Consider the following 26078-nt stretch of genomic DNA (forward strand, 5'->3'; position numbering starts at 1 on the left):
AGGTAGGTATATCATTTTTGTACCTGAGCTATTTACAATGATGTACATATGTAGAAAGATAGTCGTTTTTGACTTACTAGACCTGATGTTCACAACAATATCCAAACTCAATATCTCGTGGCAATATCCAAACATACTCTGGCACCATCTCCCAACTCTTCCTCCACTACATCAATGACCACGTTGGGATGCTTCCTGCACCCGTACAGAGCTCTTTGACTTACCACTAACTACCACCCTGCCCTCAAAATCAATTGGACAATCCCTGCCACCTCTTTCTCTTTTCTTGATCTCACTGTTTCCATCACAGAGGATTCAAGATTCAAGGACTGTTTGCCCTCCTCCCATCAGGGAGGCGGTACAGGAGCCTCAGGTCTCGTACCAGTAGAATGAGGAACAGCTTCTACAATAATACCATCACATTGCTGAACTCGGAGTCCTGCCGATAGAACTCGGAGTCCTGTCTCTCCGTCCACATTGTTTGATTATTCTGTATTTTTATTTCTATATTGCACTATACTACGGTCTGACGCTAAACTGCATTTTGTTGTACCCATACTTGTATTTGTGCAATGACATTAAAGTTGAATTGAATTGAATTGAAGAGAGTTTATTGTCATGTGTCCCAGATAGGACAATGAAATTCATGCTTTGCTTCAGCACAACAGAATATAGAAGGCATGAATACAGAACAGATCAGTGTGTCCATATACCATTGTATAAATGTATACACACATGAATAAATAAAACAGATAAAGTGCAAATAAACAGATAATGGGCTATTAATTTTCAGAGTTTTGTTTGAGTTGAGTTCAATAGCCTGATGGCTGTGGGGAAGAAGCTGTTTCTGAACCTGGACATTGCAGTTTTCAGGCTCCTGTACCTTCTACCTGAAGGTAGCGGGGAGATGAATGTGTATGGCCAGGATTATGTGGGTCCTTGATGATGCTGCCAGCCTTTTTGAGGCAGCGACTGGTAGATCCCCACGATGGTAGGGAGGTCAGAGCCGATGGTGGACTGGGCAGTGTTTACTACTTTTTGTAGTCTTTTTCGCTCCTGGGCACTCAAGTTGCTGAACCAAGCCACGATGCAACCGGTCAGCATGCTCTCTACTGTGCACCTGTAGAAGTTAGAGAGAGTCCTCCTTGACATACCGACTCTCCGTAATCTTCTAGATTAGATAGATTATCGACTGATGTTTACTACAAACCTACTGACTGCTACAGTTACACCTCCTCCCACCCTGTCTGATGGAATGATGTTGTCCCCATCTCCCAATTTCGCTGTCTCCGTCGCATCTAGATGACGAGGGTGGCTGATTCTATCTAAAAAAGGGCTACAGGAAATTCCTGGAAACTTTTGATCAGTGAAGGTAACATCTGTGGTAGATAAATTACTGAAGAGGATTCTGATGGATAAGATATATCTGCATGTACATAAACAGACCGATAGTCAGTATGGTATTGTATATGGGAGAACGTGCCTTATGAAATTTGAGCTTTTTGAAGAGATAAGCAAAAAGGTTGATGAAGGCATGGCTGTAGCCATTGTCTAGATGGACTTAAGCAAGGCCTCAGATAAGTGCATGATGAGGGAATAGCGTTTAGCACAAGGTAAAGCCAGCAAGGTCTGATCAAGGATAGTCCAAGGGTCGCTAATGAGGTAGAATGTTGGAAGAAATCTGAGCACCCGGAGAAAACTCGTGCAGTCACAGAGAGACCATGCAAATTCCATACAGACAGCACATAGTCTAACGCGGGTCTCTGGTCTGTAAGGCAGCCATTGTGCGCCTCTGATTTGCAGTTAGAATAATCAGATTATTTTTTGAAGAAAAATAATGTTTGGAGTAAGAAAACCTGATTTTGCTGAATAAAAATTATTGTTGTTTGTAGTCAAAATAATCTATTTGTTTGTGCTGAGCTGGCAAACAACAAGAGAGGAATCCTACAGCAAATCCTACCATGAATCTTGAGCTGGAAAACATGTCTGTTGGGGATTTCATTGAAAGTGCATATATTACTCATTGGACTGTTGGCGAACAAAATCTCAAACATAATGCTGTAGAGATAAATCAGAAAAAGTGACATACCCTAGCTAAAATGTGGTATAAACCATAAAATAACAATTAAAAATACTGAATACTACTTTGTTAGGTGTGGAGGACTGATGAAAATTAGGTGAATGCAAAACACGCCCAATATGAATAATTTCACAGCCTTAACCCTGAAAATTAACCTGAGAAATAGAAATCTACAAACCAAACTATTTAATCAAACGGTGGTTTGTATTGTACTATTGTAATCCAATTGTGCCGCTATTTCATCTTTTATGATTGACTTCAGCATCTTCCCCACTGATGTCAGGCTAACTGGTCTATAATTCCCTGTTTTCTCTCTCTCGCTTTTCTTAAAAAGTGGGACAACATTAGCTACCCTCCAATCCACAAGAACTAATCCTGAATCTATAGAACATTGAAAAATGATCACCAATGCGTCCACGATTTCTAGAGCCACTTCTTTAAGTACCCTGGGATGCCGACCATCAGGTCCTCTCTGCTCTCTCCGCACTCGCACTCTGCTCACTCCACTCTTTCAGCTTTATTCTCCTCGCCGCCAGTGATTGACATCGGGTGCCGGAAGGGGCGGCTTTTACGATTTTTAAATCTTCAGAACTTTTGTAATATTCCACCGATCTGAATAAAACTTGGCGCATTTGCAGCACAGGAGAACGGTGAGTAAGGTGGCGAAAAGGCTATTGCGCACCGTTTTTGCACAAATGTAAAGACAATGCAAATCGGAAGAGGACAAGATGAGAGTTTTAGTTAAGTATAGATTGATTCAACTTGCAACCTATATCCAGGCTACTGTTTGGGGGCCTGTAGACAAGTCCCATTAGGGTCCTTTTACTCTTGCAATTGTAGATTAAACATGTAAACAAGATGTTGTACATCTTGGTCTGCATGGGCTTGTTTCCGTGCTGTACGAGTCGATTACAAACCAAAGTCAAAGTATGCATTCAAATAAATATCTACAGGGTTTTTCAATTGGTAATTTCAATGTTTTATTACATTTATTGATGCTGCATTTTTAAAACAAACTTTGGGTAATATTATAGTGTGCCTTTAAGGAAATTTTCTCCGTTTTACTTAACTTGTACTTTATAGTGTAGTATGTTATTTAAAAATATTCTGTTCAATTACACTATTCAAATCAATTTAATATGATTATCCTTGTTGTACTCACACATTGCTTAATATGTGTGGTAGCAGGTTGGACATAATTGTCGGTTTCATATAACCTGGAGCTCAATGCTCTTAAGACAGTGGAATTGACAGTAGACTTTAGGAGAGCTCCCCCTCCCCTCCCCTTCCCCTACTTACCATCAATGACACCACAGTCATATCTGTGGAGTCTTAAGTTCAAAAACGCCCAACAGAGGATGTACTTCCTGCGGCAGCTGAGAAAACACTATCTACCACAGGCAATGATGGTCCAATTCTATACTGCCATCATAGAGTCTGTCATCACCTTCTCCATCATGGTCTAGTTTGGCTCAGCCACCAAGCACGACACCTGGAGGCTGTAGCGAATCGTTCGATCACCTTCCCCCCAATGATGAACTGTGTGCTGCAAGGGCCAGGAAGCGAGTGGGTAAGATCATCTCTGACCCCTCTCACCCTGGCCACAAACTCTTTGAAGCAGTTCCCTCTGGAAGGCGAAGTTCCCTCTGGAAGGCGAAGGAAGTTCCCTCCGGACTGTCAAAGCCGCCACAGCCAAACATAAAAACAGCTTTTTTTCCATGAGTAGTAGCTCTACTCAATCACCCAGTCTGTAGCCTCATTTTGCTGTGGAATTTTATTTCATTCACATGTTTAAACTATAATGTTTAATCTTAATGTTTTATTCTTAATTGTTTAAAGTATGTCGTGTTGTTACTTGCGAGCGAAGCACCAAGGCAAATTCCTTGTAGGTGTAAACACTTGGCCAATAAACGCATTCATCCATTCATTCATCCATTCATTCATCCATTCATTCATCCATTCATTCATTCATTCAATCATTCATCAATCATTCATTCAATCATTCATATAAAGAGCAATAGCTTATGAAAAATAGGAATATACAGCACAGACCGCCTCTTGGGCCCAGATCATCTAAATTGTTTTATTTCCATCATAAAACAAATTTAGTGGCAATGTTGTACAGAAGTTTTAACTTCAGGGAGAGTTTAAATTGTTAATAAATAGAGAACATATACTTGGCTTGAATACTGGTATTGATTTTGCTGTCAACTGCATAAATATTATACTGAAGAATTTGCTTTAATATTTATTTTGAAATATTTCAATTTCAGGCAGTAATTTCAAACTTGGCTGTTATTTTACAAACTGGGCACAGTATAGAACTGGGATTGGTCATTACATGCCTGAGAACATTGATCCTTTTCTGTGCACCCATCTGATATATGCTTTTGCCAAAATCGGTACAGATCTCAAAATTGCTACTTTCGAATGGAATGATGAAACTCTTTACAAGACATTTAATGATATTAAACTGAGGTGGGTAAACATGCTTTCCACACTAAAAGTTGAAATTCATGTTTTTTCCCCATATGGACTTTTTCTTCTGTACTGCCATAGTCCCTCTAAAATCCCTAATCGTGTTTTCTAGGTAGGAAGGAAAGTGCTGTTTAATATAGAACAAGTTATCAACTTTTCTGACATTCCAGTACTCTCATTTATGTAGGAATTTGAAGAGTTGCCCAAAAATGACCTTGAGCAGTATCTCTCTACTGTTAATTTGCAAAAGTACAGATACAATTAAAAAATATATTTTGGGATGGTATGTGGCATTATGGCTTATTTGCACCTTTAAAAAAGTTAAATGTCATTATTTCGATATCCAGGCATGTCACCCTTATATTTAATGGTGTGCACTGGCACCTTTCTGTCTACAAAAATAAGCACTGATAATAATCTTTGGGAAATTGGAAGTACAGGTACATCAGTAAATCTGCTAATGACTTTTTAAATTAGCTTTTTAGTAATATTTTTGCTAATTGAGTAGATCTGCATGATGCATTTCAGTTTTTAGTAGATTAATCTAGAGGTGAACTGTCAAACTTGGAATTGAAATTAATTCACGAGAAACTAACAATGGGTTTGAGTTATTCAAAAGGTCTGCAAATATATTGTTTGTTTTCATGTGCTGTTGGGATGAAAGAGGAGGGAGGCAGAGACTTGTTGGTGCTCATTTTTATTCGATACAGCATGGAAACTGGCCCTTCGGCCCACCAAGCCAACCAACGATCACCGATTCGCACTAGTTGTATGTTATCCCTCTGCCTACCAACGAGAGGTAATTTACAGTCCAATTAACTTACAAACATCCTCTTCTTTGGGATGTAGGAGGAAACTCACTCGGTCACAGGTAGAATGTGTAAACTCCACACAGTCAGCACCCAAGGTTAAGATCAAACCCGGATTTCTGGCACTGTGAGTCAGCAGCTCTACCAACTGCACGACCCATTTTCTACATGCCATGTCCACAACCAAAATGGTGGTTGGTTGATTCCACAATGACCAATTACATGTCACTTGAGGCACCAATAAATATCTAAACAAACCAGTCCCATCTACACAACCGGATAATTGTGCTGATGCAATCAATTCCAGCTTCTTAGGAATGATATCCAGTTGGGAAATAATGGAAGTAAAAGAGCAAGGACAACTCTCTTGCCCCTTGGCTTTGAACTAGTTCCATAAAACTACCCGAAGCTGCTGTTTCAGACCTCAAAATATATAATAGAAATAATTGAATATAGATTTGATAGACAACACCACTGTCGTGGGTTGGGCATATCATGAACAATTGTCAATTATATACCAAAGCTATTGTATCATTTTTAACCATGGAAACCGTCTTTAACGCCAAGTTATCTAAATTTAGTTCTGTTGTTAAAGTGGCACCAAAAATGATTTTATTGCTTGAAGGAATGCCGAGTTAAAGACACTACTGGCAGTTGGAGCAGCGGCGGTTCCTGGAGCAGTGTAAGTACGCATTCATACATATTAACAAAATGTGTAAATGTAACAGATGTCAAGTATTCACAATATTTTCCTGTAAAAGATGTAAGATGTACGTGACTAGAGAGGACAAAATCACTGACGTAGCTAGCTCGATCGGAGGACTAGAGGTCCCGATAGCCTTAAAAGCAGGAGTCCATTAATGTTTGCGGAATGGCTAATTCTATTTTTTTTCTGACTTCCTTCTCCAGAGCATGTGCTGCAAACTAATCTTTTCTCTCTTCCACATAACTCTCCCCAACTATTGTTGAGCTTGGGGTTCTGAAGCACTTGTGAATGTGAATACTTAGCGTTTTGGGGGGGGGGGGGGGGGGGGGGGGGGGGGGCGATAGAAAAACGGTTGAACATAAAGAGCTGAAATCGGAAGCAATTACTTTTTCGATCAATTCCTTCAATCATCCCTGCCCATGAGCCTTTAGCACCCAAGAATGCAAGCAAAGGATTTTCTTGCCAAATCGTACCACCTCCCTCAGTCCTTTTACTCTTTCAAGATGTTACTTAACATTCTATTGAGGCAAATCTTTTTGATTCAGTTTTGCAAAGTATGATATTAGAGCAGGTTATTATCAAATGAGCAAAAAGTAATAAAAAGTAACTATAAGCAGCACCTGGAACTATTTTAGGTAGTCTACCTGCTTCATCCATGACATTATTTAATCCCTTCTGAAGTACTGGAGGAGGGATGGATGTAATTAAAGTCGAGGCCACTGAATCCGTTATTGATTTCCCATATCCATTCTTTGAATAAGCCAGGTATCAGCACAGATCTAGCATTAAATTTAGAATCTTTCCAATTTGTAATTTTCGCATCATGTTATTTAATAAGCGAGACTGGGAGCTAACTTTACAAGTACGGTTAATATCAATAATTTCTTAAGACCATCCAGTTGAGAACGAGGTAATTTAAAGGTAGATGTTGCTTATTTAACCAACATTTATATCTCAAAAGGTTTGTATAAATCCACAATTTGAGGGTTTTTTTACAGAAAATATATAATTTTATTTAATGACATGTATTTTTAAATCAAACATGTCACCAACGTAAATTTGTTTACATTGTAAATGTCAATTAAATAACACAACGAATTCTTATAATTTCCTTCTGCTTTGGGTTCCCCCTCAGCTTCAATAACTTGGTGTCTACTCAGGCAAAAAGACAAATATTCATCAATTCTGCAACTGTTTTTTTGAGGAAGTACGGGTTTGACGGTCTTGATCTGGATTGGGAGTTTCCAGGTAGAGAAGGAAATCCACCAGAAAATAAACAACTTTTCACAGCCTTGATAACGGTAAATAAAACAGTATTCAGATTTAACTATGTTAAATGGGCAGTGGTGCTTGGTAATTGATAGCGAGTGCCATTTTTTATTTTAATTTGAAGGTGATGGCTTTGAGGCCAAGTTTAAGGATGATACGAAGGGAGGTCGTGGGGAAGCTAGTGTAGAGGAAGCAGGGAGTCTGCAGTAGGTCTTGGACAAATTGATAAGTGGGCAAATAAGTGGTAGATGGAATACAGAGTAGCAAGATGTCCACTTTGGTAATAAGAATAAAGGCATCGAATATTTTCTAAATGGGGGGAGGGTTCGGAAATCAGAGATGCAAAGGGACTTGGGATTAAAGATGGTCCGAGGGTCTCCAATGAGATCGACGGTGGGTCAGGATTGCTATCTATTTAGTGATAGGATGGTTCAGCTGCTTGATAACAGCTGGGAAGAAACTGACCCTGAATCTAGAGGTATGAGCTTTCGTATTTCTGTACATCTTGCGTGATGGAAGAGGGGAGAAGAGGGAGTGTCCTGGGTAAGGTTTGTCCTTGATTATGTTGGCGGTCTTGCCGAGGCAGCTGGAGTCAATAGTAGGGAGGTTGATTTTCATGATTTTCTCGGCTGCGTCCAAAATTCTCTAATTGCTTACGGTCTCAGATGAACCTGTTTGAACCATGTTGTTATGCATCCCGATTAAATGTTTCCTACGACACATCTGTAGAGGTTGGTGGGAGTTTTTGGTGACATGCCAAGCTTCCTAAACCTTCTAAAGAAGTAGAGGCATTTGTGTGCCTTTTTGATAGCTTCAATATGGCTAGTCCAGGAAACGTTGTTGGTGATATTTACTCCTCAGAACTTGACATTTTCAATCATCTGTACTTTGGTGCTGTCAATGTATGAAGTTGATCACAATCTCCTTTGTCTTGCTCACATTGATGGAAAGGTTGTTGTCTTGACATCGGGTTATGAGGTTAGACGCAACACTCAGCATTGACAAGGTATTCACATGTTTTAGGAGTAGAATTAGGCCATTCAGCCCATCGAGTCTACTCCATCATTCAATTATGACTGATCTCTGCCTCCTAATCCCCTTTTTCTACCTTTACAACATCTACAACCTCCCCTCTGTCTGTCCTTCTATTAACTTCCTCAAAGAACTCCAGCAGAGTCGTCAGGCAAGATCTTCCCTTCATAAAACAATTTGTCATTTATGTTCTGCACAATTCTGTGGTGCAAAGGTGAACGGTTGGTGTTATAATTACATTGTTCCATCAAATTTATAGAGTTTCATTATCAAACTAAATTTCCGCTGAACAGTTTAAGGAGATTCTAGAAAGATAGGTCGAAGTTTAAGCAAATCACTGAGCATTAATGGGGAATCATGGGAGGAATTGCTGTTGAAAGCAGGAAGGATTCAGGAAGACAAAACTAGAAGTGGGTCTTCCTATTGTTTAACAATAAGAAATTTCTGATTTACCTGCTGCCTGTCTGACCGGCATTCTAACAATATAAAGGTGCTGGAGGGTCAATAATGTTGATGATGACTGTCATCAACTGATGCTATGATTTCAGATGATGTTTCATGGGGGCAGCGGTGGATGAAATGTAGGACAGAACAAGGTATAGTCTCTGTGGCTAGTGAGTTTGCAAACCTATATTATTTGTAAGTATAACAAATAATTGTTTTAATAAAATAATTATTTTGGTGGCGTTTAAAACGTCTGACCTTAGCTCCAAACTTAACGTGGACTGCATGGTGATACAAGATTAACCCACATAGATTTGATTGAATTGAGATCCATCAAAAGCGTAGGAGAATTTCCAACATTTCCACCTGTGTCCAATACTTTGCATCAGGTTTTAACTCTGGCTTTCTCAGGACGCGTGATGTAAGAAGATTGTAATTTCTAAACATTAAATGTTCTTCCACTGGTTTCAGAAGAGCTATGTTAAATGCTGTTGCTTTTTTTTTTGTTTTTTTTTTGTTTTTGGAAATGGGTATGTCTTGGAAAAAGGGATAGTTATAATTTTGCAGTTACAGTTACAGAATTGTAGTTATCTCACCTGTCATCCCGATAAACGTCTGCTCCGATCAAGGATTATAATATCCATTTAGTTATTTGTACCCCCAGGAAATGAAAGCTGCTTTTGCAAATGAAGCAGGAAGATCAGGGAAACCTAGATTAATGATTACAGTTGCTGTGGCTGCTGCTAGACGGTGGATCGATGCTAGTTATGAGGTGGATAAAATTTCTGAGTAAGTATAATTTTTAAGTTCAGATATTTTTATGTTGTAAAATTCTTTCTGTAATTTTAAGACAAGACAGTGAAACAAAACTGGGTATGTGAGAATAATTAGTTGGTGAATAGTTGATGATTAGGCACCTTTGATCACTTTGCTGATGATCAAGATTAAGTTGAAGTGATAAATGCCTATGCCTATGTTAATGCCTATTAGGTTCTGTGTGCTGAAGCAAAGCAAAAATTTCATTGTCCTATCAGGGACACATGACAATAAACTTGAACTTGAACTAAGTAGGAAGATAAGATTTATTCTGTTTTTGGTAGACCACATTTTGGGCACTTTTTGACTGCTGGAACAGCTGCTCTTGTAGCTCGCACTGTTGTTGTAGCTCGCTGTTCTCAGTGTGACAGGTGGAATCTTGTGAGGACAAGGTCTTTGTTGTATCTAATGAACTCAAACCTTTATTAATGTCATGTAGAATATAAGTAGAATGGAGGGTGCATCAGAGATTACCACGGTAAGTCATTCTTTTGGCAATTCTGGCATAAACACCAACTATTACATTCTCATGTTGGACTCTTCCATTACTGTTGAGCAGATTGTGGAGCCATTTTGTTGTTTTGTTTGAGTCGAGTGGTTTTGTAGACCATTTCAGAAGAATCCACTTTACTCAAAGTCATATGTAGGGCACACCAGGTCAGTATGGACAGTTTTTTTTCCTTCTCTGGCAGTTGTGAACCATTTGCATGTTTACAATAAATGGTTGGTCTCATGGTTAACATTACTGATGATAAATTTATAATCCAGATTTAGGTAATTAATTGAATTGAAATTCCATAACCTTGCATGATTTGAATATGTGCCACCAGTTCATGAGCCCGGGACTCGTCTAATATGGAACTGAAATTATTATTGATGATTGTATACCTTTTGGAATCTAATTTACTGCCATGAGCAAATGTCATCTTATTTCCTTAAACAGTAACTGGGTTTCAACAACAAAGATAATTTATTCAAACTGATATGTGTACAAATTACGCATTATTCTATATAGATGAGTGTTTATTTATCGGCTACATAATTCCGTGTTAATTATCATTTTTAAAATTTCCACTTCTTTAGACATCTGGACTTTATGAGTGTGATGTGTTATGATTTCGCTGGTGGCTGGAACACTTTCACTGCACACCATAGCCCGTTGTTTGTTGGAAGCAAAGATCGTTGGGACTTTCTCTACTACAATGCAGTATGTTTGCAAATCACTACTTCGTCTGTAGATGGCAGTAGCTCTCTCACATTCTAATTTTGTGATTTTTTTTAACCACTTTTACAATAGCTTGAAAATGTGCTTATTTTTTCTTGAACTCACTTGCAGTATGAAACAGTGACCTACTATCTAAACAAAGGTGCACCCCGAGATAAGTTGCTAGTTGGAATTGCAACTTATGGACGAAGCTTTAAACTTGCTTCCACAAGTAATAATCAGCTTGGGGCTGCGACAGCTGGTGGTGCACCGGCAGCCCCAATAACAAAAACAACAGGCTTCATGGCATATTATGAGGTGATTAAACGTGTACATTTTTAGTCAAGCCAGTTTACATCAAATAAAATTGGTAATTAGACAGAAATTTAACCTGGGTATAAGTGCATGGCCAAACTTGTGATGCATGCTTCCACTTTCACAGTGACCTATAAAGTTGGAAGATAATTCATCTACAAATAGGCTTATGAGATGACAATTTCCCTATAATTAAAAAGTGACTATTCTGAACATGGCGGCAGATCTGTCGCATTCTAATTATGTGATTTTTGAACTACTTTTATAATAGGTTGAAAATGGGCTTAATTTTCCTTGAACTCATTTGCAGAATGAAACCATTAACTATTATCTAAACCCAGGTGCACCCCGAGATAAGCTGCTGGTTGGAATCACAACTTATGGACAAAGCTTTAAATCTTCCTCTGGTAGTATTGCAAACTCAAACCAAGTTGGACCCTTTGACTAATTTGTTTAACTGACTGTGTCCCCCTCCAAATCGCATAAAGGCTTGCCACATTCATCGATCTGCTCTGTCTCTTCCTCCAATCACCATTGAAGATCCAGTAATCTCCAACTGTGATAGATAATTGTAGGACCCTATAAGCTCCTTATTGCCACTGATTCCTGGTCATCAAACCTCACACCAACCCCTCACCACCCCACATGCCTAATCCACAATCCTGTTCTCCCAGCTCACTGCCCTCTGGCCTTTCTTCCCCTCGACCCAGCCATTCAAGACCAGGAATAGCAGTTAGATTATGTGCGATCAACATTGGAGTACACAATGGAAAGGATATGGTGCACTCCTAAAAAAACATAAAGTAAATCCACAACCACTGGTCAGTATGGGGCTGCTGGGCCAAATTGTCTGTTTCCATGCTGAATGATTCTAAACAATCTCTAATTTTGAGCTTGTTGAAGATCTTTAGATCATGTATAGCCACAGATGAGGTCCCAGAAGACTGGAGAGTTGCTTTTGCTGAAGCTGTTGGAGAGGATTCTTTGGGATAGAATCTGCTTGTATTTAGAACGGAGTAAAATTATTAGAGAGAGTTGGCATTTTATAAACCTTTATAACGTCATTCCTGAATCTCCTAAGCTCAGGTAAAATAGGCAGCGTGTCCTGCCTCTCTTTATAACTCAAACCCTCCAGATCTGGTAATACCCTCGTAAGTCTTTTTTCGTACCCTTTAGTGACATCCTTCCTATACCAGGGCGACCAAAACTGTAATGACATGAAGTTTAACCAAGTAAACAAGAAAACCATTCTGAAATTTAGGGTATACTAGACCAAGTGCAGACCCGTTGGGTCTGTTCCCCCCAACGTGCGGTTGGGGGGGGGGGGGGGGGCGGCACGCAGCGCCACACACACTAACTATCCCCCCCCCCCCCGCACTCACGCTAATTACCCCCTTGATATTATATTAATATTATTAATTTGCTCCTTTTACCCCATAACCACCCTATCTACTGACGCATAGCCCCCAACTTGCAGTCACATCTAGAGAGGGGGGAGGGGCGGGCGGGGGTAGAGAGTGAGGGCAGAGAGAGACAGAGACAGAGACACAGAGAGAGGGGCAAGGGGGATAGGGGGTGGAGAGGAGGATAAGAGGGAGGGTGGGTGAGGTGGGGGAGGAGAGAGTGAGGGGGAGAGAGGGGTGCTGAGAGGGGGGTGAGGTGGGGAGCAGGGAGGGGGGAGGGAAGAGGGTAGGGGGTGTGGAGGGGAGGGGGTTGAGGGTGGGGTGGGGAGAGGAGAGGGGGGGGAGAGAGGGGGTGTGCTGAGAGGGGAGGGGGAGAGAGGTGGGAAGCAGGGAGGGGGAGGGAGGGTGGAGGGAAGGGGGTAGGGGTGTGCGGAGGGGAGGAATGGTGGGGGAGGGGATGGAGGGGAGAGGGAGAGGGGTGGGGGGGAGAGGGGTGGGGGAGGAGAGGAGAGAGGGGAGAGAGGAGAGGGGGTGAGAGGAAAGCGGGGGGGGGGGGGGGGGTTGAAGAGGAAAGGGGGGGAGAATCTAAAAAAGATTTTAGACCCAAAAAAGACACATTCTGCAAGCATTGTAGAACCAAAAGAGACACATTTTGCAAACATTTTAGAACCAATAAACACTTTTTGCAAACATTTTAGAACCAATAGACACATTCTGCAAGCGTTTTCGAACCACTAAGGACACTTACATTTGAGTAGACATGTGTTCAGTGTTATTCACAGCTCAGAGATACGTGACCATCTGCCTTCCTCCAGCTTGCAGACACTGATTGAGGCACACCACTTCCTGGTTTTATAGTCCCTTCCCCCTGCTGCCAGCAGGGGCAGCAGAGAGAATGGGGAATTTTGTAAAATCATTAATATCTCTGTCATTTTTCATCGACGGGATAAATTCTCGGCACACATACGGCGGAGGGGGGCTCTGAGCAAGGTGGCCAAAATGACGGCCGTAGGTGGCGGCGTTCTCTCGGAAATCGCAGCACAGATGGCCAAAACCGGTCAAGAACAGACTTTTAGTAATATAGATGAGATTTAAATTGCATGAATGCTTCCTCCTATAGATGTACTCCTCTGCCTGGCTGGGCTTCATATTGTGACTATTTTTGATCATTACACCCCACATGCAACATTATCAGGAAAATATAATGTCACTCGTCTCTTCAATGAATAAATCAGTGGCTCTAACTATACATTCCATATTAATCCATTGACAAAAGTGTAATCTTTAGGACATCTTGAGTAACTTCGGAGGGATCGGCTTGTATCTAACAATGCACCATCTTTCTCCTCAACAGATATGTGATCTTTTGGAAGGAGGAGAAAGACGTTGGATTGAAGATCAGAAGGTTCCATATGCAGTCAAGGGAGATGTATGGGTGGGCTATGATGACAAGGACAGTGTTATTTCCAAAGTAATTTACTATGAAACTTTTTATATGATATTTGTGTTATTACAAAAAATATTTTTAATTTATCAATCATTCAGGTATTCATTACTTTAAAAAATACTCTGAATAGTACTGACAAGATGTTAGTTTCCTTGGTAGGCAAGTGACAATGCGTTGCCTGCTGTAGGCAAAGATGATCCAGAGCAGAGAGTCTAAAATTGAATTCCTGTATGTTGTAACTTCTTCTAAGGCAGCCCTCAGGATCAAAGCCAATCTGCAACCACTCTGTCTCTGACTGATGAGGCCCCTGGGAATTGCAGACTCTTCCTCAGATGGGGCAGTAGGAGCCTGATTGGGTGGGTGAATACTTTATAGCAACATATAAACGGAAACAGACAATTTGTTCCAACTCATCCAGGCCAACCAAGAAGCCCCATCTAACCTAATTCAATTTTTCCACATTTTCCTATCCACGTAGCTGTCCAATTATCTTTAAAACTTTGTTTAAGGACCTGCCTAACCTACCTCTTCTGGCAGCTCGTTCAATATACCCATCACCCACTAAGTGAAAAGGTTGCCACTCAGGTTCCTATTAAATCCTTCCCCTTTCAGATTAAACCTGTTCTTGATTCTCCTATCCTGGGTAAAAGACTGTTCATTCTATCTATTCCCCTCATGATTATATGCAACCCTTAGCCTCAAGTGTTCCAAGGAATAAAGTCCCAGCTTGCCCAATTTCTCCCGAGAGTTCAGGCCCTCTAGTCCTGGCAGCATCTTCATAAATTTTCTCTGCACTTTCCACTTAATGACATCCTTCCTATAGCAAGGTGAACAAAACTGAACACAATACTCCAAATGCTTCAATGTCCTGTATAACTAAAACATACCTTCCCAACTTCTGTACTTAATACACTGACAGATGAAGGCCAATGTACTCAAAGCTTTCTTAACACACTGTCTACCTGCGATGCCACTTTGAGAGTACTACATGCCTGTACTATATCCCTCTGCTTCACAACACTCAGCAGGGCCTTAACATCCAGTGCGATACTGCCCTGATGTGACTTCAACCATTGAAGTCCTGTAAAGCAGGAGGATTTTGATGTGTATCACAGCCTTTTACACTAGGCTTGTGGGTTGGTCTTTCGTATACTCCCAATGCTTTGACGATATTCTGGTGCTAACCCAAATGCTTTGTTGGGATACATTGTGTAAAACTATCAAGAAAGGGTTTCGGCCCAAAACGTTGCCTATTTCCTTCGCTCCATAGATGCTGCCTCACCCGCTGAGTATTTTTGTCTACCTCAGATAAAGAGATTAACATCTTTGATGCAGGCACTTGCGGACATCACTTTGTAGGTACACCTACAAGTCATTGACTTTTCTGACATGGGTGTTTTTGGTTTTAATCCTGAAATTCCATATCTAAAGATACAGGTTAGAGATACTGCGTGATAACCTTTGGCCCACCAAGTACACACCAACTAGTACACTAGTTCCATGTTATCCCACTTTTGCATCCTACACACTGGCAATATACAGAAGCTAATTAACCTACAAACCTGCACGTATTGTTAATGTGGGAGGAAACTGGAGCACCCAGAGAAATCCCATGGGGTCATAGGGAGAATGTACAAACTCCGCAGTGACAGTCCCTGTAGTCAGGATCGAACCTAGGTTGTTCATAGGAATGCTTCTGGTGATTTCACGTTAAAGGAACTGGAGTTGTGCAATGAGTCCTGCAATACCAGGGGGACTTTGATTTTTATCATGACCAATAAAAATCAAAGTCCCCCTGGTATTGCAGGACTCATTGCACAACTCCAGTATGATTTTTATTAGCGATGAGGTATTTTCAGAGCCACAGATCTCTCGTCTTCTCTCGCATCTCTCGTTGCGTCTGGAAGGATCCATTCAAAATATTAAGCAAATTTGACCACATGATTAAACTTGTGAACTATCGAACTGGTTCTATAGAATCTAACTGTTAAGTTTATCTTTGTAGATTGAGTGGGTGAGGCAGCAAAAGTTTGCAGGAGCTTTCGTGTGGACAATTGATTTTGATGATGTAAAAAACCATTGTAAACAAGGTTCACATCCTCTGGTACAAACGATCAGGAGGGAGTTTTTAGGCATTTCAGGTGAGTATATAATTTTAGCATTTGCGCTTTTTTCAATTATGATTATAAGAACAAAGACAGAGGTTATTGGACAAATGGGCTGACCAACTGCTTTGTACAACTTTAACATAAAGTCCCAACATCTATACTTAATACACTGACTGATTAAGGCCTACGTAGCAAAAGCCTTCTTTACCTCCCTATCTACCTGTGATGCTACTTTCAGGAACTTTGGACCTTGGATTTTTTTGGTTTACAATTGTTGGCCCGGGCCATACCATTCATTATGAAGGTCCTACCCAGGTTTGACTTCCCAAAATGCAACACCTTGCGCTTATCTGCATTAAACTCCATTATTCATTCCTCAGACCACTTAACCAGCTGATTAAGAGCCTGCAGTAATTTTTAATTACTATCTACGATACTACCCAGATTAGCAATTTTTTTAATCGTACCTTGACATTCTCAGGATGTTGCCAGGACTTGAGGGCTAAACTATAGGGAGAGGTTGAACAGGTTAGGACCACGGGAGGATCTTTGGATCACAGGAGGCTGAGGGGTGACCTTAGTTTAGTTTAGAGATACAGCTTAGGAACAGGCAGTTCTGTCCACCAAGTCCACGCTGACCAGCGATCACCCATACACTAGTTCTATCGTACACATTGCAGGACTCATTGCACAACTCCAGACGATTTATAGAGGCCAATTAATCTACGAACTTGTGTGACTGGAATGTGGGAAGAAACCGGAGAACTTGCAGAAAAGCCACGTGGTCAATTGCTCCTAGTTAGCAGTTAGAATAATTTGATTTTTTTAATAATCTGAGTTTGTAGTAAGATAACATTATTTTTTTGATTGTAAAATAGTGCTATTTGTTGTCAAACTAATCTGATTTTTCTTTGTAAAGCGGACGGCCTACCTGAAGGAAAACTGAATAGTACGAATCTTATGGGCTCTGTGTTGGGGATTTCATTTAAAGTGCATATATTACTCGTTGGACTGTTGGTGAACAAAATCGCAAACTTAATGCTGCAGAGATAAATCAGAAAAAGTGACATGGCCTAGTTAAAACTTTGGTATAACCTATAAAAAATACTAAATACTACTTTATTAAGTTCTAAGGACTAAAAATTAGGAGAATGCAAAACAAGCCCAATGTGAATAATTTAAATTATATTTAAGTTTCAGATTCATCGAGTCAAACAGGATGGAACTCGGCTTTTCGGCCCATCTGCCCATGCGACCTGGATGCCCTATCCAAGGAAGTACTATTTGTCTGTGCCTCGCCTACATCCATCCAAATCTTTGCTATCCATGTACCTGTCCAATAATAGACACAAAAAGATGGATTAACTCAGCAGGTCAGACAGCATCTCTGGAGAAAAGGAATAGGTGATGTTTTGGATCTCGCCCCGAAACATCAGCTATTTCTTTTCTCCAGAGATGCTATGTGACCCGCTGAGTTACTCCAGCTTTTTGTATCAATCTTCAGTATAAACCAGCATCTGCAGTTCCTTCCTACCTGTCCAATGAGAATTCCATAAACCTACCACCCTTTGTGTGAAAAATTAGCCCCTCAGGTTCCTATTGAATCGTTCTCTCAAGCCTATGCCCTTTAATTCTTGATTCACCTACTTGGGAAAAAGATTCACCCGATCTAGTCCACTCATGATTGTGTACACCTCTATAAGATCACCAACAGTCTTCTGATAACAATCTTCACTGTCTAAGATACCACCTATTTTGATGCCATCTGCAAACTTAGTAATCATGCCTTGAACATTTCCATCCAAACCTTGAAATATAAAATAAAGACCATATAGAATATGCCTACCGCTCTGCCCTCATCAACCTATGTGATTAATTCTTCAAAGATCTCTACTAATTTTGTGAAATATGATCTCCCACACACAAAACTATGCAAACTATCCCAAATCAATCCCTGTTTTTCCAAGTGCATGTATATATTAATACTCGGAATCTTCTCCAGTAACTTTGCTACCAGATGATAGGCTAATCAAGGTTTTTCATTGTAGCTTTTTCTAAATAGAGGCACAACATGAGTCACTCTGCAGTCTTCTGACACCTCACCTACGTCTATGATGATAGATATCTCAGCTTGCACTCTATCTTCCCAGTGCCATTGGATATACCTGATCAGGCCCAGGAAAATGATCTGCCTTCATACGCCTTTGCTTGTCGTCCACCTCCACACTGTGATATGGACTGATCACAAGACATCCCATTATTTTTCCCAAGTTCTCTTGTCTTCATGTCTTCCTCTGTGGTTAAAACATACAAGAAATGTTCATTGAGGACATCGCCCATCCCCTGCGGCTCTACACGTAGATGATCACTTTGTTTGCTGGGAGGCCTTATTCTCACCCTGTCTACCATTTTCCCTTATACTTATGTAATCTATTTCCTTTCTCAATCTTATGTGTCAGAGGTTTTGCATGCCACCTTTTGCCTTTCTTAAATGTACTCTTCAATTCCCTATGCCTCTTTAAGGATAGACTTGATGCCAGCTGTCTATACCTGAGCTATGCCTCCTTTTTCCTGAACAGTTTATCTCGTCATTGAGGCTTTCATACTCTTAACTGCCTTGCGCTTCGAGAGCATGCATACTTAGAACTCTTACTATAACACCTAAAACCATCCCACTTTTTAAAAGTGCCTTTGCTCACAAGCAACTTATTCCAATTGTCTTTTGCAAGTTCTTGTCCAATATCAACCACATTGGCTTTGCCCCAATTTCGAAGTTCAGCTTGTGGACTCGCCCTATCCTTCATGAACACAATTGAGGAGAAAGTTTGTTGATTGGCTTTTTCATTAAACTAACCAAAGGGTAATTTGAATAGTATTACTGAGAACCACAGTACAAATGTATTTGGAAATTTCCACCTTACTGAACATTATCCTATTTGAAAAATTCTTAAATCAGCTAGCATTTAGAAAATTCATATTCTCTGTAACAAATATATTAGATAAATGTGCTCTTAATAACCTCCATTTTCCAATTGACAATTGCTCCTGAAGTCACTTATTCCAAGCTACATCCTTAGGAATTCTAACCTTGTTCAGCCATGAAGTCCAAACACCGGGGACATAGGTTTAAGGTTAAAGGGGAAAGATTTAATAGCAGTCTAAGGGGCAACTTTTCCCACCGACATGGTGGTGCATATATGGAACTAACTGTCAGAGGATATAGATGAGGCAGGGACTTTAAAAACATGTAAAATACATTTGGTCAGGTACATGGAGGGGAGAGGTTTAGAGGGATAGGGGCCAAACATGGGCAGGTGACAATAAACAATAGGTGCCAGAGTAGGAGATTCGGCCCTTCGAGCCACCACCACCATTCACTGTGATCATGGTTGATCATGACTAGTGTGGTTGGTCAGCATGGGCAAATTGGTTCAAAGGGCCCGTTTCCGTGCTGTATGAGCCTTTGACAAACTTAAGCCAAAATGTACTTTTAAATATATATTGGCAGGATTTTTCATGTAATAACTTCAATGTTTTATTATTCATTGATGCTGTGTTTTTAAAAAACAATTGTGGGTAATTATATTATACTGCCTTGATAAGGAAATGTTCTCCATTTTACATAACTTATATTTTGTAGTCTGGTACGTTATTTTAAAAAAATATTCTGTTCAAATGCATTATATTCCAATCAATTTAATAAACTTATCCTTTTTGTACTCACAGATTGTTTTTTTTTGTTGTTTATTTTATTAGAAGTTAATACAGTACAAAACAGTACAGTGGAACCTAATTTTAGGTGCCAACTATGTCATACCGTAATCCATTCTATGTATAACCTCTAGTTTTATGTTATGAAAAGGAAGTAAGCAAGACAAGAAAAAGAAAACAATAGAAAGAGGAAAAAGTGGAAAAATAGATGGTAGATAGTAGAAAAACGTGAAGTGTGTATATAAAAAATTAAAAAATAAACAAAAAGTAGAAATAGAAGAGAAGGCCCCTTAAAAGAGAATTTTTCAAATCTGTATTTGGAGATGTAGATCTATCCACGTCATGAACGGAAATCAGCAATCTTTACTCACAGATTGTTTAACGAGTGTGGTATCAGGTTGGACATAATTATCGGTTTCATAGAAAGAATAATGCAAAATAAAGCATATAGCACAGAAGAAAGGCCTCTTTGGCCCAGCTCATCTATCTAACTAAAAAGCATTTCCCCGCATTAAGCCAATAGACAATAGACAATAGGTGCAGGAGTAGGCCATTTGGCCCTTCGAGCCAGCACCTTCAATGTGATCATGGCTGATCATCCCCAATCAGTATCCCGTTCCTGCCTTCTCCCCATATCCCCTAACTGCCTCCGCCGCCCTCTGAGGCAGAGAATTCCAGTCTACAATCCCACAATCCTCATTATATCTGTTCCAAATGCTTTTTAAACATTTTAATTATATCTGAACCCATCCAACCCCTGGCAGCTTTTCACTACCTTCTGGGCAAAAAAAACTGACCTCTCAGTCCTTTAAATTCCTCCTGTAGACGGCCTTACACTGGAGATAAAATTCCAACTACCCCAATGATGTCCCTCATCATATAAACCTAAGTGAAGTCACCCCAACCTAAGTGAGGTTCCAGTAAGAATATACACAGCCTTTCTAATCTCTCCTTGTAACTACAGAATTATTATTAAGAGTTCTATACAATGAGCACCCACAGTAAGCCTCGTGGGCAGCACAGTAGAGTTGCTGCCTTACAGCGCGTGCAGCTCCAGAGCCCCGGCTTCGATACCGACTACGGCTGTCTACAGAGTTTGGACGTTCTCCCATGCGTGGGTTTTATCATATACAATTTCCTCCAACACTCCAAAGACATACGGGTTTATAGGTTAATTGGCTTGGGCTTCTCCCAGAGCGGGGCCAAGAAAATTGAAGATGGACACAAAATGCAGGTGTAACTCAGCAGGACCGGCAGCATCTCTGGAGAGAAGCAATGGGTGACATTTCAAGTCAAGACCCTTTTCAGACTGAAGAAGAGTCTCGACACGAAACATCACCCATTGCTTCTCTACATTTTCAAATGACGTCACGCGCTCCAGACGGCTGTGCGTATGCATAAATCTCGCGCGACCGTCGCGGCTCAACGAGGCCGCGTAATTTGCGTGCCAAGGACACATAAGTGGGACAGGCCCTTTACTTTTCCACATACCACTCGTAAGTCTGGAGATTTGTTTAATGATAACTAGCTTCAGAAGCGTTTTCTTTTTGCATGTAAAAACCCACTTCAGAACCATAGGCGATTTAAAAAATTTACACTTCTGAGACTTTTTAGATACCAAAGGAATCAAGAAAAAACACAAATAATGCCATACTGTTGATGAAATGCAGTGAGCAAACGCGACAATTCCCAATATTTTCAATTTCGATATCTGCACGGCCAATGTTCGCCAAGCTGTTGTTTTCCCTTCAGCTCTCGCTTCTCTTTACCTTCATTTCGTTTCACCTTTGGAATTCTGAAGTTGGGTACATGTCTCTCACGTTTACCCCGACTTCCACAATTCTTCACAGCGCAAAAAATTCACCATTTTGGCGATTTTTAGCAGGTAGGAAAGTACGCGTTTTGTGTGTTAATAACATACCAGAAGCTGCGATGTCCTCCAGATGGATTGAGCGGCTCTGTGCGTCAAACCCTATGACCCGGTGACCTTACGTGCAACCCCCCTATACTGAAGAAAACTCTAGTTATGATATGGTTGCACCCAAATCTGCTAAAGCTGACTTCTGACATGTTTTGGGTAATGTTTGATCAATTGTGATCCAAGGAAGGTGACTGGAGAAGGTACACATCCTTTCCCTACCCTTGAGGGTAGCAGAACGTCTAGTATTACTACTACAAACTAAGGACGGGACAGATGAGACCAGGACAAGTCAAATGTGTTACACTGCAACTGAAACGGAACTAATACTTTGCAAAGGAACAATGTGATGATTTTGGAGAGAGTTTAGAGCAGCTTGGCAGTGTGAGTAAGAATCCGAGAGGAGAATCCGTTGGGATAGACTGGAAACATAGTACGCGAATAATAGGCAATGGAACCAAAAGCAACCAGGAACTGGGGCAGAGCATGGAACCCCATTAAAATGCTCAATTTAAAGACTGCATATAAATGCTCACTGCATCTGCACCGTTAGATGGAGACGCAAAGAATTGCAAATGCTGGAATCTCAGCAAAACAAAAAGTGCTGGAGGAACTCAGCGGGTCAGGCAGAATCAGTGGTGGGAATGTTCAGATGTTTGGGGTTGGGACCAAAGATACTAGAGGAGCTCCTCGAGTATCTTTGGTTGGGACTCTTCTTCAGACTTATTTAATCTGTTTACGTCACTGCGGTTTTATTATTGGTATATTATAACTGCCGAAGATACAAGTGGGTGGTTTTTTTTTTGAGATAGTGAAAAGATGTTTGTGTAAAAAGGCGGTTGTAGACCAGTTGACGACGACGACGACGACGACGCCGCTTCTTCCCGGCCGCCGCTGCGCATGCGCGGCACAGGGTGTGTGCGCGTCCCGCCGGCTCTGCGCACGCGCCGGGTTTTGGCGGGAGCGGTGGATGTCCGCCGGCCGTCGAGGAGGAGAGGCGCGAGCGGCCGGTGCCCGCTGAGGAAACAGCGAATATAATAATAATAACACTGCATCAAAACGCTGGAACAATGTTTGGCCTCTTTGGTAAGAATGTTTTTTTGAAAATAACTAAAAGTAAGCGTTGAACAAATGACACATACATTATCTTCGGTGTAAACCAGCAGCTGCAGTTCCTTCCCTCCCACACATACAATTACATGCTGCTGCAGAGTGTGAACTTTTGGTGGCGTTCTTAGCTCCACCAAACGTTCAGTGACAAAGTAAATGGACAAACGAAGGCAACACAACGAATATTTAGTTTATTTGTATAGATAAGACTTTGCCTTCCATCATTCACAGTGAGGAGGAGATTCACTGTGACTGTGATGGATGTTTGTGTAAATTGTGTTGTGTATTGGTTCTTTTTCTTGTGTGTATGACTGCAGAAACCAAATGACACAAATAAATTGCATTGTAGAAGTGTCTATACTGCTATACATATTAGATCCATAGATTAAAGCTCCAGTTTTGTGAGTGAAATGCAACTGGAACCTTAGTTATCCTTCTGAGAGTCCCCATGGCCACAGTCAGGTTCAGTGGAGACAAGTAGTGGATATGTAATGCCTGTAGTTTTTTAATGTTTAGTTTGGAACGTAGATATTATTAGCAAGCGTGATATTTGTTGCCCGTTGTGTTACCCTAAGAAGGGAAGGTCATAGATGGTTTTGGTCAAGATGAAAAGCTGTCCCTTTCAGGTCAAATTTCCTGAATACTGCAAAGAGACTTCAAATGTTTATTATGGAGGGATATGGGTTATGTGCAGGCAAATAAGTGATGGTCTTGGCATCATGTTCGGCAGAGACATTGAAGGCCGATCAGCCTGTTCATTATGTTTATCTACTGTGCTTATTTAAAAGAGACAATTAAAACTCTCATCAGAGGAGAAGATTTCCCTCATTCCAGCCATTCCTGGAAGAGAAGTTGCAGTAAATTACATGGAATTAAAAAATAAACCCCAAAGAACTCCAGAGTGTGGAAATATTAAACAGTAACTGCTGAAGATGCTCACCAGGTCATGGAATATCTTTGATAAAAGAAACATTTAACATTTCAGATCCCTGACCTTCACTCAGAACTTGTCCAGTTTTTCCCCATGTGCAAAAAAAAAATCAAGTCTTGTCTTGTTGAAAGTGATAGGCTGTTGATTACATTGTGGATTGGTAAAATCAACATAACATATTTTCTGCTTATTTTTCTCCTTTGTTCTTTTAGGACTCGTCATTTTATCTCAATTGCAACTTGGTGAGTCACAATATTGCTCGCAAATGCAAAACAGTGCTTCATACCTCAACGTTCTTTTTTCTTAGAATGTAAATGGTTAAACAATAAACTCAGAATCTGCATATTGGACAGGTATTTAAATATTTATGGGAACATTTTAAAACAGTACGCATTGTTTAAATAATTTTAGTAATCGTCAAAAAATAAGTGGTTATGTTGAACAGAAGAGATCTTATGTAAAATTTTAATCGTTGTAGAGAAAACACAGGTTAAATACTGATTGATTTTGCTGTCAACTGCATAAATATTGTACTACATTTATTTTTTAATATTTCCATTTTAGGCAGTAATTTCAAACTTGTCTGTTATTTCACAAATTGGGCACAGTATAGAACTGGGATTGGTCGTTACATGCCTGAGGAGATTGACCCTTTTCTGTGCACCCATCTGGTGTATGCTTTTGTCAAAATGGATACAAATCATAAAGTTATGAAAGTCGAATGGAATGATGAATCGTTGTACAAAATATTTAATGATCTGAAACTGAAGTGAGTAAACATGCATTCCTTATAGTTATTTTCCAAAATAAAAGTTGCAACTCGTGTCTTTTTCCCATATCAAACATTATCTTCTGTACTTCTATTGTTCCTCTTAAATTCCTTATGTTTTCAAAGTAGGGGTAAAAGTGCTGTTTAATATAGAACACGTTTTTAATGTTTCTGACTTTCCTGAATGGGAAGTCATTTATGCAAGAATTTGTAGAGTTACCCAAAAATCATCTTGAGCAGTATCTCTACGCTGTAATTTGAAAAAGTAGACAATAGGTGCAAGAGTAGGCCATTCGTCCCTTTGAGCCAATACCACCATTCAATGTGATCATGGCTGATCATCCCCAATCAGTACCCCGTCCCTGTCTTCTACTTATATCCCCTGACTCTGCTATCTTTAAGAACCCTATCTAGCTCTCTCTTGAATAGAGAGAAAACTAGATAGGGCTCTTAAAGATAGCGGAGTCAGGGGATATATCTTGAAAGTATCCAGAGAACTGCCCTCCGAGGCAGAGAATTCCACAGACTCACAACTCTCTGTGAGAAAAAGTGTTTCCATTTGTGAGAACAAGTAATAATCAGATAAAATAATAATCAGTGCTTTCTTTTGGGATGGTATAAAAACATAGAAAATAGGTGCAGGAGTAGACCATTCAGCCCTTCATGCCAGCACCGCCGTTCAATATGACGTGTTGGGGAAACGGGTGAGTGGTGGAATATTGCGTTGGACGACCAGGCATCTCGTGTGACGGACCGAACAGGTCTAGTCTCTCTCTCGCTGTCTCTGGCTCTCTCGCACTCTCTCTCTCGCTGGCTACATCTGTCTAAGTCTGTCTCTGTGTCTAAGTCTGTCTCTGTGTCTAAGTCTGTCTCTGTGTCTAAGTCTGTCTCTGTGTCTAAGTCTGTCTCTGTGTCTAAGTCTGTCTCTGTGTCTAAGTCTGTCTCTGTGTCTAAGTCTGTCTCTGTGTCTAAGTCTGTCTCTGTGTCTAAGTCTGTCTCTGTGTCTAAGTCTGTCTCTGTGTCTAAGTCTGTCTCTGTGTCTAAGTCTGTCTCTGTGTCTAAGTCTGTCTCTGTCTACGTCTGGCTCTATCTCTCTATCTCTCTCTGGCTTTATGTCTCTGTCTGTCTCAGCGATACAAGTAAGATTTTAAAACAGCATTTTACTGCTACTCTGGGCCCGTGGGGATGTGGCGCTGGGGCTCGGGTTGGGGCTGCGGGGATGGGAAGAGACCGGTTGGGGAGAGGCAGTGCCGATCGGAGGCCTGGGCGCTGAGCCTAGCTCTGAGACCGACGGCGCAGCTGGCTCTGGGCACGCATGGACGGAAAGGAGCGACACCCTCGAGACCTGTGGAGGTGAGGAGGGAGTGTGTGGAGAGAATTGAGGGAGAGGAGTGGGTAGGGAGGGACAGGGGGGAAAGTAGGGGAGGTGAGGAGGTAGAGTGGGGGAGGAAGGGGAATAGAAGGAGAGGAGTGAGGGAGTTAGGGAGTGGGAAATACCTGGGGAGGTGACGAGGGAGCGAGCGGGGGG

General features: G+C 40.8%; 2 protein-coding genes across 2 annotated transcripts in view; both read left to right on the forward strand.

The window, feature by feature from the left end:
• Positions 1–1961: 1961 nt before the first annotated feature.
• On the forward strand, positions 1962–19781 carry LOC129708999 (acidic mammalian chitinase-like). Its single transcript, XM_055655127.1, has 10 exons — positions 1962–2007; positions 4354–4558; positions 5993–6049; positions 7209–7374; positions 9483–9607; positions 10718–10841; positions 10971–11156; positions 13911–14027; positions 16009–16144; positions 17031–19781. The coding sequence occupies exons 1-10, from the start codon at positions 1962–1964 to the stop codon at positions 17162–17164; spliced, it is 1296 nt and encodes a 431-aa protein (XP_055511102.1). The 3' UTR covers positions 17165–19781.
• Positions 19782–22646: 2865 nt separating this feature from the next.
• LOC129708933 (acidic mammalian chitinase-like) overlaps positions 22647–26078 on the forward strand; it is a 41508-nt gene continuing 38076 nt past the window's right edge. Inside the window, exons 1-3 of the mRNA XM_055655007.1 lie at positions 22647–22826; positions 23994–24023; positions 24346–24550. Coding sequence (XP_055510982.1) covers positions 22811–22826; positions 23994–24023; positions 24346–24550 — 251 coding nt within the window. The 5' untranslated portion in view covers positions 22647–22810. The remainder of the gene's footprint in view (positions 22827–23993; positions 24024–24345; positions 24551–26078) is intronic.

Source organism: Leucoraja erinacea, chromosome 24 (assembly GCF_028641065.1).
Source record: "Leucoraja erinacea ecotype New England chromosome 24, Leri_hhj_1, whole genome shotgun sequence".
Taxonomy (NCBI): Eukaryota; Metazoa; Chordata; class Chondrichthyes; order Rajiformes; family Rajidae; genus Leucoraja; species Leucoraja erinaceus.